The 14,797-nt window shown below is 40.3% G+C and overlaps 1 protein-coding gene across 1 annotated transcript; it reads left to right on the top strand.

Annotated features, from left to right (window-relative positions):
* Positions 1 to 10,311: 10,311 nt before the first annotated feature.
* On the top strand, positions 10,312 to 13,520 carry LOC119791865. Its single transcript, XM_038298212.1, has 6 exons — positions 10,312 to 10,410; positions 10,647 to 10,766; positions 10,849 to 10,995; positions 12,102 to 12,212; positions 12,312 to 12,440; positions 13,345 to 13,520. The coding sequence occupies exons 1-6, from the start codon at positions 10,365 to 10,367 to the stop codon at positions 13,518 to 13,520; spliced, it is 729 nt and encodes a 242-aa protein (XP_038154140.1). The 5' UTR covers positions 10,312 to 10,364.
* The last annotated feature ends 1,277 nt before the right edge of the window (positions 13,521 to 14,797 follow it).

The following is a 14,797-nucleotide window of genomic DNA, read 5'->3' as shown; positions in this document are numbered from 1 at the left end:
GTTTTGGGTGTACTATTCCTTTAAGGCTAATATTTTGTCTTTATACATGGCTGCAGTACAAACCAACAAATCGGGTATTCCAATCTTTTAGCTGACATAAGAGAAATAAACCATTGCTAGAAAGCAAATTAGATAGCCATAGAACATTGGTTACTTAATTTCCTGATATACAAATATATAGTTAACTTTAGCTGATCTTTTCAGAGAAACAAATGCAATAGGCTGCAACCTTAAGAGTCTAAAAGCCATCTTCACCCTCTAGCTTGCCAAATACTTGTTTAACCTCCTTAATATTACATCAAATGTCCCCTATGAATTTAGTCTATATTTAATTCTAAAGGACAACCCTTTTATTTTTTTTTTGGTTCTAAAGTAAAAAAGTATAATTTCTGCAAAAGGAAACGTTATACAATTTCCTCTGTGGCTTCTTAATACTTATGGCACATTATGTAAAATAGCATATTGATTCAAACCTTATGACAAGAAAAGTCAATCCTATTTCTTATTTTATTTTCAATGTTACTTTTAGTGAATGTTTGGCACTTTTAGTTCTGTTGTGGGAATTTAATACAGAAGTCAGTGAAGAATCAAACAAGCTGCTAAACCCCGCAGTACTGTTAGATCTAATTTAATAAATATTAGTTTTTATTTTATTATTTGTGTTCCGGAGATATTTAGAGGTAAACTGGAAGATTCAAAGAGCCATTTTTGACTCTAGAGCAGGAGATTGCAGACCTCTGTGCTAATGGATCAATCTGGTGCTGCCACTGCCACCCGGTGGTGAAAACAACCAACTACATCCAAAGAGAAACTGTCATTGTTAACTGATTTTATATTAAATCAGGACACCAAAAATAAATAAAAAAAATAAGATGTTACATCAAGCAATATGTAATGAAATGATCTTAGGAACTGTTAGAGACATGGGTTAAAAGAGTTAAAGCACAGCTTTGTTGCACATTCACAACGTAGCATCTAAAACAGGGGTGCTCCCTAGGGCTACTATCGTGCAGCGTTTTGATGCACCCCATTTTTAAAACATCTGAATCAAATGATTGGCTCGTTACCATGGCTCTTCTGAGCTAAATGAGGGGATTGGGCCTTTAGATTCAGGTGCGTTAGAAAAGAGATTCATCTAAAAGTTACAGGATGGTAGCTCTTGAAGACTGGACTTGAGCCCCCCTGATCTAAATTATTTGTTGTCAAATCATTACTGAAAAAGAAGACACAATTATGTTACCTTTGTAACGATCTTGTTTCTTATGGTTTTCTCTAAGTTTAAAGTTTATCCAGATTTTTCTTTGTTTTCTAGTTTTATTGGTGTGTTCTGAATTTATTTAGATTTCTTAGGTTTTTCTTTGCTTGTCCTCTGTTGCCCTCTTGTGTTTTCTTTTCCCTTTGCTTCCTCATCAGCTCTTCTCACACCTGCTCCTTATCAGCTCGTTAATCCTGCCTTTGTTCAGTCAGCCATAAATACACTCCCCCTGCAGTCCCTCAGGGCTGGTTTCTCATCAAACTTCCTCCAACTCCATCTCACTAAGTCTTCCTCCGTCCTCGTGGTTGTTCCCCCAGATGTCTCCTTGGTTTATGGTTTGTTTGACTTTTTTCATGTTTGATTTTTGGATTCCTGCCTCAGTTGTTTGCTTACCTTTTCATTAAATCTAGAAGAAACTCACCTCTGCCTCCCTGCCTCTGCATTTGTGTCCTCACACCACAACCAAATCCTGACAACCTTATCATTTTGGAACATTTCCAACGAAAACATCAACATTTGAGACATTTTGAGCAACAGTCAGTGGCGGCTGGCCAACAGGGGGCGCTGCCCCACACTCAATGACACTGATTAAGACATAAAAAAATGTTTTTAATGATTTAATTAAAATGTAAAATATGTCAAAATAAAGTTATACATATTTTTAGTTGTAAGATAGATATTTAATCTTTAATGACTAGTAAAGTGTCTTTCCATTTTTTTGTCGGACTGGGGACATATTTCCGCCCTGGGGTGCAAAAATCTTAAAGTATTTGACATCCAAGCTTTATAAGACCAAGAAAACATCCTGTTCTGATGTTTCTCATTTTATTTATATAAAAAGACCCCCCTTCCCTAAGCTTCTTTAACACATTTCAGGTTGAAGTTTAAAGGAATAGTACACCCAAAACATGATTAGCCTTCATTTTCTACTCACCTCCATGCTGAACAACACTCTGGAGTACTTTTTTGATATCTCAAATGCATCTGGAGATCTGGGAGGCTTCTTGCTGTCTGCTGACATTCAAATAATGGAGGTCCATGGCGCCCGAGACAGAAAGGTCCATAAAAGTCCACAAAAACGTGTCAATATTCCTCCATACTGCTCGTCCAATGTAATCCAAGTGTCCTGAGTGGGTAGCATCCAGAATTTACTCGAAACGAAGTCATTTAGAATGTTTTTAGAGCATAAACAGTAGTGTATAGGATTTCCTAATAGCGCCCCCATGCGCGCTCACGATTCTACGGAAGCCGGCAGACCAAACCGGAAGGAAGTGCGCATTCAGCGTCTGGTCTGCCGATAATGCAAGCGTAGAAGAAGAAATGTGCTGTTTACCTGTGCAAAGAAAGAAACAACGAAAGAAAAATGTCTGAGGACTTCAGTGTTGAGGAAGAGCATGAGTTCTTTGCCGAGCTGAATGCGCTGGTTTGGTCTGCCGGCTTCCGTAGAATCGTGAGCGCGCATGGGGGCGCTATTAGGAAATCCTATACACTACTGTTTAGGCTCTAAAACGTTCTAAATGACTTCGTTTCGAGTAAATTCTGGATGCTACCCACTCAGGACACTTGGATTACATTGGACGAGCAGTATGGAGGAATATTGACAAGTTTTTGTGGACTTTTGTGGACCTTTCTGTCTCGGGCACCATAGACCTCCATTATTTGAATGTCAGCAGACAGCAAGAAGTCTCCCAGATCTCCAGATGCATTTGAGATATCAAAAAAGTACTCCAGAGTGTTGTTCAGCATGGAGGTGAGTAGAAAATGAAGGCTAATCATGTTTTGGGTGTACTATTCCTTTAACTTAAAAGTTTAGAAAATAATCAAGACTATTGATTTAGTTCATTTTAATTTCCCTGCTCCACATTTCTCACATTGTGTTGCTAATGTCAGAAAATAAAGATGCTAAGATGAGGTAAATACAGTAGTTTGAATCTGTGTTTTACATTTTTTACCAAACAAACTCTTTAATACCTAGTTCTCAGTACAAGTTTGTTTCCTGTTGTTTAAAGTTATTCTTTAATGTTTGTTTTTTTCATGCTTAAATAAACTTTAACTTTGCCATAAAGCATCTGTTTCTGCTTTAATGTAGTAGGTTGTTTTCACCACAAGGTGGCAGTGGCTGCAACAGTCTGATCTGAAGATCTGAAGCAATCAGCTAAACTCACTGATCTCTATTTATTTACTTGATAGCTTATAACCCAGATAAAGTGAAGTCCCCTGGTACTCATCTTGGTACTCCCCACTCTCACTGAGATTGTCCATAAACATGCCTTTGTGTAGCATTTAGCTGCAAAAACAAGCTGTTTGCTGCCTCGAGGAAGATGTTTCATAGGTAATTTTACAGTCAGTGGAAGTACATGGTTTTCCCATTTTTTCCCCCAAGCTCGGGTCCTCTACCAGAAGCCTAGTAGCTTGAGGGATCAGTGCAACGTCTTTGCTGTTCTTAGAGTAAACATTTTCTGGGCCAAGATGTCTGATGTATTTCCAGGGATCTGCTGTAACGACTCCTCAAGTTTGGGGGTCACTGCCCCTAGTGCCCCAATGACCATGGGTACAAATGGTAAATGGCATGTACTTATATAGCGCCTTTATTCAAGTCAGGAGACTTGACCAAAGTGCTTTACACTACATTCATTCACCCATTCAGCACACACTCACACACTGATGGTGGCAAGCTACATTGTAGCCACAGCTGCCCTGGGGCTCACTGACAGAAGCGGGGCTGCCGTACACTGGCGCCACCGGGCCCTCTGACCACCATCAGTAGACAATGCAGGTGAAGTGTCTTGCCCAAGGACACAACGACAATGAAAGTCGGAGTCAGGGCTTGAACCGTCAACCCTTCGATTCAGGGCAAACTCCTACATCCAACGCCACTGTCGCCCGTCGTACAACTGATGTCTTGACCTTCCAGGGTTTTTTTTTTTCCAGCTTTTCTTTGAGCCCCCTGATATTTCTCTACTTTCTTAGAAATAGTTAGTTTTTCCTGATGTTGCAGTCACTTGGTATTGCTGTGTCAACCATAACGGCTTTCTTCTGCTTTTTGTCCACACCACAATGTCCGGTTGGTTTGCCATTAACCGTTTGGTCTATCTGTATCTGGAAATCCCACAGAATCTTGGCTCGGTCGTTCTCTACCATCTTTGGGGTTGATTCCCACTTTTACCTTGGGGTTTCTAGCCCAGCCCACTCTGGACAGATGTTACTGTACACTATTCCAGCCACTTGGTTATGGTGCTTCATGTAAGCTTTCCTGGTTAGCATCTAAAACCCTGCAGTTATGTGCTGGATTTTCTCAGGGGCCTCTTTGCACAGTTTACTTGTATGGCGTCAATTCACAACACTCATCTCAAGGCAAAAAAATGTTAGAGGTTGAACTAACAGGTTCTGAAGAGTGGGAGAATATAGAGAGAATGAAGCAGAATGATGAAAAAGGGGTCCCTATGTCCTCCAGCAGTCTAAGCCTATAGCAGCATAACTATAGAGATAGATCAGGATAACCTGAGCCACTCTAACTAGAAGCGTTATCAAAAAGGAAAGTTTTAAGCCTAGTCTTAAGTAGACAGGGTGTCTGCCTCACGGACTAAAACTGGTAGTTGGTTCCACAGGAGAGGAGCCTGATAACTAAAAGATCTGCCTCCCATTCTACTTTTAGAGATTCTAGGAACCACTAGTAAACCTGCAGATTGAGAGCAAAGTGATGAATACAAGTCCATTATCTGAGGCCATGAGCGAAGCATTAAAGACTTTCACCAGAGCTGTTTCAGTGCTGTGATGACCACTAAATCCAGACTGAAACAAAAGTTTACTATGGTGTTAGTGGTCTCACACTTGTTTGGCAACTACTTTTTCGACAATTTTTGGGTTAAGAGACAGTTTCTCAGGTAAAAGTTTAATTACAGAAACCTTAAAAGACTTTGGTACATGTCCCTGTAACAGGGATAGATTAATCACATCTAAAATGGAGGAGGAGATCAAAGGGAATACCTCCTTAAATAACCTGGTTGGAACTGGATCTAACATCCACGTTGAAGGCTTAGATGAAGACAATAGTTTTGCTAACACTGAAAGTTCAACTGGATCAAAGCAGTTTAAACCCGGTTCAGATTCTATGGCTACCTTAGATACTGCCCCAGACTTTATTCTGCGCTGTCAGTTTTTGTCCTTACATTTTGATTTAATTAGAAGCTAAAGGAATGAAAAGTCATTCTTTGTTTTAAAATGTAAAAGTGAAATTAGATGTAAGTACCAAGTTCTCCCTTGCAGTTTGATATATCTTTTATTTTGTTTCACAAAAATGCTAAATAGGGACAGGAAGAAGAATTTAGTGCTTTCAAGCAGTGCATATATATTAAGTTATTTTCATATTTTCCCTTCACTGATAAATGTCTTCCTTGAAACTCCCTTGCCTATGAATTCCCCAAACTCCAAAAATCAATTGAATAAACAAATGGCAAAACATTTACATTTTCTCAATTTAAATACGTTTTCCTGCTCAGTTCATTAGCATTTCCTCATACACCCAAACAGTAAGCCATTCATATAGGAGGAATGATTGCACTGGAATATAGAAATGATGTACAAATTTTTTTTTTTTTTTTTGCCTATGTTCCAGTTTTAAATGAAACCATTCAGACAAAAGCAGAAGGCCAAATGGCTGCGGTGTAAGGAGTTTGATGGAAAAAGCTTATTTCTTTTCTTATTTTCCCTTCTCTGATATCATCAATCCAAAATTACAATTGCACCATGTTGTTGCAGAAGCTGTTCAAATTTATTATGCTGCCAAAAGTTAGTGAGCACCAAGATTCTAATTATACACAGCTTATGTTATAGATTGCAAACCCAGTGACCCTGAGGTCACTAAACAAAGTACAGAAACAGTTCCATCAAAATACTTTTTCTTAGTTTCAATAGAAAGCTCCTCTGGAACAGATCATTCGACCTTCCACGAAAACCCATAGGGCAGATTATGTAGCAGAAAGAATGCACAATGCATCTTTGCTGTTTTTCATAAACTAATGTTAATAAAATTTTACTCTCAATTTAACATAACCGCACCAGGAAAAAGTGTTTTTAGGGGTGTTTTTAATGGTGTATGTTTTTGCCTATGTAAAGTGTTCCAACTGCAGATCAGAAATAAACTCCTCATAGAACTTTAGTGTTCCAGGATTCGTCATCAAAAGTTTTCTGTAACATAAAAACCTGTAGCTTGGCAAAGCCACAAAATCTGACATCTCACCAAAAAAAAAAAATCACCTCACACATCCCCATGCTATGATGACCGCTAAATCCAGACTGAAACAAAAGTTTACTATGGTGTTAGTGGTCTCAGTCTCACACCTGTTTGGCAACTACTTTTTCAACAATTTTTGGGTTAAGAGACAGTTTCTCAAGTAAAAGTTTAATTAAAGAAACCTTAAAAGACTTTGGTACATGTCCCTGTAACAGGGATCACTGATAAATGTCTTCCTTGAAACTCCCTTGCCCAAGAATTCCCCAAACTCCAAAAATCATTTGAATAAACAAATGGCAAAAACATTTACATCAAAACAAATTTTTTATCAATTTAAATACGTTTTCCTGCTCAGTTCATTAGCATTTCCTCATACACCCAAACAGTAAGCCATTCATATAGGAGGAATGATTGCACTGGAATCTAGAAATGATGTACACATTTTTATTTTTTTTTGCCTATGTTCCAGTTTTAAATGAAACCATTCAGACAAAAGCAGAAGGCCAAATGGCTGCGGTGTAAGGAGTTTTTTTTCCCTTCTCTGATATCATCAATCCAAAATTACAATTGCACCATGTTGTTGCAGAAGCTGTTCAAATTTATTATGCTGCCAAAAGTTAGTGAGCACCAAGATTCTAATTATAGGCCCAGCTTCCTCAATGGAAGGCATGTTGGTTGGATTGAGGAGGTCTTCGAAGTATTCCGCCCACCGACCCACAACGTCCCGAGTCGAGGTCAGCAGCACACCATCCCCAATATAAACAGTGTTGGTGCTGCACCGCTTCCCCCTCCTCAGATGCCGGATGGCGGACCAGAATCGCTTCAGAGCCGTACGGACTCTTTCTCCATGGCCTCTCCAAACTCCTCCCACACCCGAGTTTTTGCCTCAGCAACCACCCAAGCCACATGCCGCTTCGCCCGCCAGTACCCATCAGCTGATTCCGGAGTACCACAGGCCAAAAAGGCCGGATAGGACTCCTTCTTCAACCTGACAGCATCCCTCACAGGAGGTGTCCACCGACGGGTTTGAGGGTTGCAGCCAAGACAGGCACCGACAACCTTGCAGCCACAGCTCAGATAAGCCGTCTCGACAATGGAGGAGCAGAACATGGTCCACTCGGACTCAATGTCCCCCACCTCCCCCTGGATGTGTTCGAAGTTCTGCCGGAGATGGGAGTTAAAGCCCCGCCTAACAGGGCACTCCACCAGACCTTGCCAGCAGACCCTCACAATACGTTTGGGCCTGCCAGGCCTGACCGTCATCCTCCCCCACCACCGGAGCCAACCCACCACCAGGTAATGGTCAGTAGAAAGCTCCGCACCTCTCTTCACCCGAGTGTCCAAGACATACGGCAGCAAGACAGATGAAACGATGACAAAGTCGATCATCGAACTGCGGCCCAGGGTGTCCTGGTGCCATGTGCACATATGGACACCCTTATGTTTGAACATGGTGTTCATTATTGACAATCCATGACGAGCACAGAAGTCCAACAACAGAACACCACTCGAGTTCAGATCGGGGCGGCCATTCCTCCCAGCCACGCCCCTCCAGGTGTCACTGTCATTTCCCACATGGGCGTTGAAGTCTCCCAGCAGAACAGGGGAGTCCCCAGGAGGGGCACCCTCCAGTACCCCCTCTAAGGACTCCAAGAAGGGTGGGTAATCTGAACTGTTGTTCGGCCCGTAAGCACAGACAACAGTCAGAACCCGTCCCCCCACCCATAGGCGGAGGGAGGCTACCCTCTCGTTCACCGGGGTGAACCCCAACGTGCAGGACCCAAGATGGGGGGCAACAAGTATGCCCACTCCTGCCTCTCACCGTGGGCAACTCCAGAGTGGAAGTATGTCCAACACCTCTCAAGGAGACTGGTTACAGAACCAGAACCACGTGTCGAGGTGAGACTGATTAATTCTAGCCGGAACCTCTCAGCCTCACACACTACCTCAGGTTCCTTCCCCACCAGCGAGGTGACATTCCACATCCCTAGAGCCAGCTTCTGCAGCCAAGGATCGGACCGCCAGGGTCCCCTCCCTCGGCCACCACCCAACACATATTGCACCCGACCCCTACGGCCCCTCTCACGGGTGGTGGGCCCATGTGAGGGGGGACCCATGTTTCCTCTTCGGGCTGAGCCCGGCCGGGCCCCATGGGTAAAAGCCTGGCCACCTGGCCACCAGGAGCTCGCCTTTTTTTTTTTAAACACCATTAATTTTCTTAATAACGCTCCATACCTCAGATAACCCTCTTCCAATAGAGTTACAATACTGCCTCCAACATACCTTCTTAGCTGCTCTAATGGTTTTCCTATGGAAAAAAAACAGTCTCATTGGAATCTGCCTTTTTTTTTAACACCGAACTTTGAACACTGAATAAAAAAAAAAAAGAAACTAATTTTAAACACTGAATTTTTTTAACACCGAATTTTAAACACTGAATTTTTTTAGACATTGAATTCCTTAAACTCAATTTTTATCTAGTAAAAATTCACCAGAAAAAAATTCAGCTGCAAAAAAATTCAGCTGCAAAAATTCAGCTGTAAAAATTAAGCTACATGAAATTCAGCTGCAAAAATTCAGCCGCAAAAATTCAGTATTTAAAATTCGTTGTTAAAAAAATTCAGTGTTTAAAATTTGGTGTAAAAAAAAAGGCAGATGCCAATGAGACTGTATAGCTTGTGCTTTGTTATGTTGAATTAATGCCTCAAAGGTATGGCATCTCCTTACCAATTTAAAAGCTTTATTTCTTCCCCTAATAGCAGCATTACATTCTTCATTCCCCCATGGAATAGACTTTTATTTCCTCTCCCCCCTATTTTAGAAATTGCAGTTTCAGCTGCATTAACAATAACAGATACAATTTTAGAGACATCTCAAAGAAAATTGGGACGCTTTTCTTTGCAGCTACAGTAACACAGTAACAAATGAGCAGAAGAAAGTATGTATAACTTTTTCAAAATTACATGTGATTTTGCAAACATAAAAAAAAGCAAACCTTTCTTTTAAATTCCAGAGGTCGCACACACATATCGTGAATGTCTTTGGTAGAATTTAAATGAGCAATTTTAATCTAGATTAATCTAGATTAATTTCAAGATTAGTGAGACTGATCTAGATTTAAAAAAAAAAAAAAAAAATCTATACCCACCACTAATATATCAAAGAAGCATCGACTTGACTTAGACATTTGCTGTCAACTTGGAAATATCGTTAATGCCCTTATCGGGGAATTAATGGTTCAAGCCCCTGCTGTGCTTTGGGGTCCTTTAAGTTGATTACGTGCTAAATATATCTATAATATATTTAACCTATAGTAGCACAAAAACTGCAGGCCAGCATGAGTAGAGTCTCGGACACTACTTCGACACTAGCAGAGGGATGGGTCTACAGCTGCTATGGGAGATAGTTATGGGCCTGTTGTTGAGGCTGCTCAATTGCACTCTAACTGTCAAGTGTCCTAGCATTGTATCACTTCACATTGACAATAACAGCCATGCCGCCTTCTTACTTCTTACCGATGTCTTCTGTTATGTTAGGCCAAAAAAGATTAAAATAATTAATTATTTATGAACCATTAGCAAAAAGGTGTACTCAAACAGCCAGAAGGCATTGTAAGGGACAAATCTTTTGGGACGCAATTAAAACTGTAAAGAAATCCTCTAATCTTAATCTGTGAAATTTGCATTTATATTAAATTTTAGATGTGTTCTGTGTATGTGGGACATGTGACCAGGCATGATGGGAGGGGCGAGGCCAGGGGCAGACTTGCTGGGTTGGGCTTTGGACCTGTTAAAAACGACTTGCAGTTCTAGTCTGGACTGCATCTATCCTATCTTGACAGAGTGACGTACAGTATCCTGGCACCTTATTAACAAAATGTTTCTCCTGTCTCTGTTTCTTGGCATCTGGCTTCTCCCGACAGGCAAGTCTTTCTTCATGTTTACATTATTTGTTTTTTATTTTTGTTTTTTTTTCAAATACAGAACTAATAAACAAAACATTTGTGTACATTTTTGCTTTTAGATGATTAAACCTGTTAAGATTCTTATTGCCAGGGATCAACTCCTGGCATCTAAAGACATTTTTAATTAGATGCTGTGTGCCAATGCTTTTTTATGCTCAATGAAAACTAACATTCTTTTAATGGAATTCTTTCAGTTGATTCCATTGAATGTTATAACTGTCCAAGGGAACTCTCTCAAGTAGACTGCACGACAAAAAGGAAATGTGCCACAGAGGATTATCTATGTGGTACAGGAAGCATGGTGCGGTTTGAAGGTACTATGTTTAATTGTACTTTGTCTCAGTTTTTGGTTGCCTGCTTTGTATCGACTTTCAAATTGCCTCTTTTTGTTTGCAGGGGGTTCCAAACACTCAGAGAACAAGGCTCGAGGCTGTGTACTGCCTCATCAATGTCTCAACGGATCAATAAACACTGGAAGCTCTAAACTTGTGGTTACCTCAGTGTGCTGCAAATCAAACCTCTGCAACAGTCAAGATTTTCCTGGTAAATACAACCAGTTGATATTAGTTTTTAAAAGATAAGCAGTGATATAGCAGATAACTGCCACATGAAATTTCTTCTTCAAGTATACTTAAATAGCTAAATCATGTTGTTTAAACTGACACAATTTCTAAAACATCATCAGTGCTTTGTCATGTTACCCCATGCTTTATGAGTTCAAGAGGGTTATGTCAGTTTTAAACAAACAATGTACAGTATGTGGAGGGTTTTTTTTGTACTTTTAGACCTGTTCCAATATACTTGTTGAGTCGTCTGATTTCGACTGACATAAAACTCTCATTTAAGAAACAAACAAGACATCAGAAAGGGACTCATGCACATACTTGGTTGTGTAAAAGCAATTTGCAAAACCGAACCGTTTTGGTGCTTTCTCTTCCACTGATCTCGCACTGATTCCCTGCTGCCACTGTCTGTTGAAGGCTTAGATGAAGACAATAGTTTTGCTAACTCTGAGATAAACCAACTTCCAGAGATAAACCAATCGTAGTTATTGGAGTGCTAATGATCGTTTTTTTTCATACGTCCAATTTTATTTTTAAAGAATCACATGAAATCATTATTGCTAAGAGCAGGTGGGATGGACGGTTCAACAGAGCTATGGCTCTGGGTGAGTTTGGCAACTCCATTAAAAAGATATCTAGGATTATTCTTATTCTCCTCTATTAATGAGGAGAAGTATGCTGCTCTTGCTTTACAAAGGGTCCTCTGATACAGCAGTAAACTATTTTTCCAAACTAAGTAGGAATCCTGTAGGCCTGTGGAGCGATATTTTCTCTCCAGTTTCCTAGCATTTTGCTACAGAGTGGGCAACTCTGCATTTAAACAGGGAGTCAGCTTTCTATGCATTATATACCCATACTAAACTTATTGAATATTGACACAAAAAAAAAGTTTGTTGTTTTTTTCTATTGCACTTGGACAGATCATACATTTACATTATAAAATTAAATCTCCAGGTAAGAATTATTATGTTGGTTTATATAGCCACTAAAACTGTCATTAGTCTGCAACAATAGTGATATATTAGCAAATGCTGAAATTTATACTCCATATTTCTCTTTATGAACAATAACTGTTGTTTTTTTCAGAACCTCCTGAATTCTCCTCAAATGGCAAAAAGTGTTTTAAATGTGTCGGATCAGACTGCACTGGAAGTGTAAACTGTGAGGGAAATGAAGACTATTGCTACATATCAAAAGGTGGGAGTCCTGTTTCTTCCTTTGTACACCAGACAGAAAAATATTACATAATTTTAATGTCATACATGTAACTCACAAATTGTTTTTTGGTTCTTTCAGTTAAAACAGACAAAGGAACTATAACTGAGAAGGGCTGTGCCTCCAAGCTAATCTGTTCAGAGAATTCAGTGAATTGGTTTTCCTTTAACTGCCAGGGTGACAACTGTAATGGTGCCGGCATTATAAGTGGTAACCTCATGCTGCTGTTCATCCCACTGAGCTTCTTGCTTTTTTGTTATTAGGTCAAACTAACAGCTATGTTTCTTTCAAGCTTATTTTATGTTGTTTAAAAACAGTCTTTCAACTGCAGAAGGTTTATTAGGCTTCCACCTAAGGATTTTTTTTTGTCCCTCTCTATCACCTTGTAAGCGATTATTTTCCTCACAATTGTGTTGTAAATTAAAGCTATATTGTTTGAGTATATGTAAAAACTTGTTTTACTTCTGTTTCTTGAACAACCATTAATCTTTAGATTCTTATTTTTTTATTATATTATTTGAGATATAATATAAATATTATTATATTTGTCATATTTAATAGCTTGTTGAAAATACAAAAGTTATTTCTTATCTTTTTTGAAAATACATTTCTAAATATAAGGTACATGTATTTTCTTGAATTCTAATAAATTTAGCCCAACTACAGATTATTCAAAAGTCTTCTGATTATTCATTCCTACAAGTGTAAGCCCTTAAAAAAATGTATGCATATGAATCTATCTATCAATCGATGCATCCAGTTTTGAACTGGTGTTTTTTTTCCTTGTTCTTTTAGGTTTTCTATTGCTTCTCCAACTTTTATAAAAGCCAGGAAATAGAACAAACATGGATCATCAAACGTTGGCCTTTTATTTTCACTGCTGTCTGCTGCTTTCAGCCTATTTCTTTCTCTTTCCTCTTTTTTAATATATATATGCAAAGCCTGAAAATGGGATCTCTAAACTTTAATGCAGGTAGGGACAGACATAAGAGAGCTTTAATATCTGAGATGGCATTGATGCTCGTGCAGGACGCCATGGTTGGTAGCTAGCCACTGTTATGCTACGTTCACACCTATGGTGACTGCACTGGACTGGGATTTTGGTCGACTACAGTGCAGCAGAACCGAGCCGTGAGCTCCTGGGCTTGGGACCGAGCTAACAAACCCAACCCGGTGACGGTAGCCTGGATACCGGCGGCCCCATGCCCCGGCAGGTGGGGGGAGTATAGGGCTGCCGCTGTCCAGGCAGGTATAAAAAGTGGGACGTCTGGTTACCCTATTTACACCTAGAACAGCAAAAACGCGCCAGTGCTACTTCATTTTTGATGTTTGTACAAGTTTAGTTTTGACGCACAGCTGAAGCATCTTTCTTGCTCTAGCTGGTTGGGCGGAGCTGACCTATCTTGACCTTTCTTTGCCTGGAACACCATCCATCCATCTTTTTCCGCTTATCTGGGGTCGGGTCGCGGGGGTAGCAGCTTCAGTAGGGAGGCCCAGACGTCCCTCTCCCAGGCCACTTTGACCAGCTCCTCCGGGGAATCCCAAGGTGCTCCCAGGCCAGCCGAGAAACATAGTCTCTCCAGCATGTCCTGGGTCTCCCCCTGGGCCTCCTCCCGGCGGGACGTGCCTAGAACACCTCACCAGGGAGACGTTCAGGAGGCATCCTAATCAGATGCCTGAGCCACCTCAGCTGGCTCCTCTCGATGTGGAGGAGCAGCGGCTCCTAGCCCTATCTCTAAGGGAGAGCCCAGACACACTACGGAGAAAACTAATTTCAGCCGCTTGTATCCGGGGTCTCATGGCAGCTATATTTGCCATGATCAGTGGGTAAGTGGTAGTGATGTTATGAGGTGAGCCGAGGCTTCGAGGCGTATATCGAGTACTGGAAGGGGCGTTTCTGTGAGGCGCGTATCGAGGCTTGCTTCATCCGGGGGAGGAGCCAAAATAGATGACGTCCGAAGCCTCGCTACCCGTCATACCACGTGACCGCTTCAGGAAGTGGTTCAGTTGCCCGGAACTTCAGCAGGCATTTAACAGCCTCTATGTTCAGTCAAGATGTGGGAGTTTTTAGGAGAGTTGGATAGAGTCTGGATAAGTTCTAAGAATATATTGGTGTTCTTTTTTCCAACCCATCTAGTTGGTTAAAAGTAGTTTGGTTAGATTAAACAATGTAATGATCAAAATCTGAGCAAGCCACTAATCACAGATGTAATGGATTTTAAATAGTAGTGCTTTCTATATGAATATGTAATCTATTTAGTGGTGTCAGCTGTAAGAGATGGAGTTCCATTCCATGGCTTGTTGGTCCAAGATCCACCTCTGATTTTTAAAAGTTGCGATAAAACACAACAAGTATTTTGGCTAATGTGACTATTTTGTATTTGTTTCCCTTGTATAAATATAGATTGGCAGAAACACAAAAAATTTGATTGATGGGTTTAATCAAATGATTGGTTGAATACGTAACTTACAACTTGATTAAAACCAAAAACTGAGGAAAAACTATTATGTTTTAATATAAATGACTAACACCTTAAATTTTCTCATCATTGACCAATTTGCACAAA

Source organism: Cyprinodon tularosa, unplaced genomic scaffold (genome assembly GCF_016077235.1).
Source record: "Cyprinodon tularosa strain WSP-4 unplaced genomic scaffold, ASM1607723v1 ctg402, whole genome shotgun sequence".
NCBI classification, from domain to species: domain Eukaryota; kingdom Metazoa; phylum Chordata; class Actinopteri; order Cyprinodontiformes; family Cyprinodontidae; genus Cyprinodon; species Cyprinodon tularosa.
This window is presented reverse-complemented; position numbering and strand designations above follow the sequence as displayed.

Excerpts from the sequence above, each read along its gene's own strand:
- LOC119791865 (XM_038298212.1), top strand. The coding sequence starts at position 10,365 with ATGTTTCTCCTGTCTCTGTTTCTTGGCATCTGGCTTCTCCCGACAG. Across the intron at positions 10,996-12,101 it reads CAACAGTCAAGATTTTCCTG|AACCTCCTGAATTCTCCTCA; the intron begins GTAAATACAACC and ends TGTTTTTTTCAG. Across the intron at positions 12,441-13,344 it reads TGGTGCCGGCATTATAAGTG|TGCAGCAGAACCGAGCCGTG; the intron begins GTAACCTCATGC and ends GGTCGACTACAG.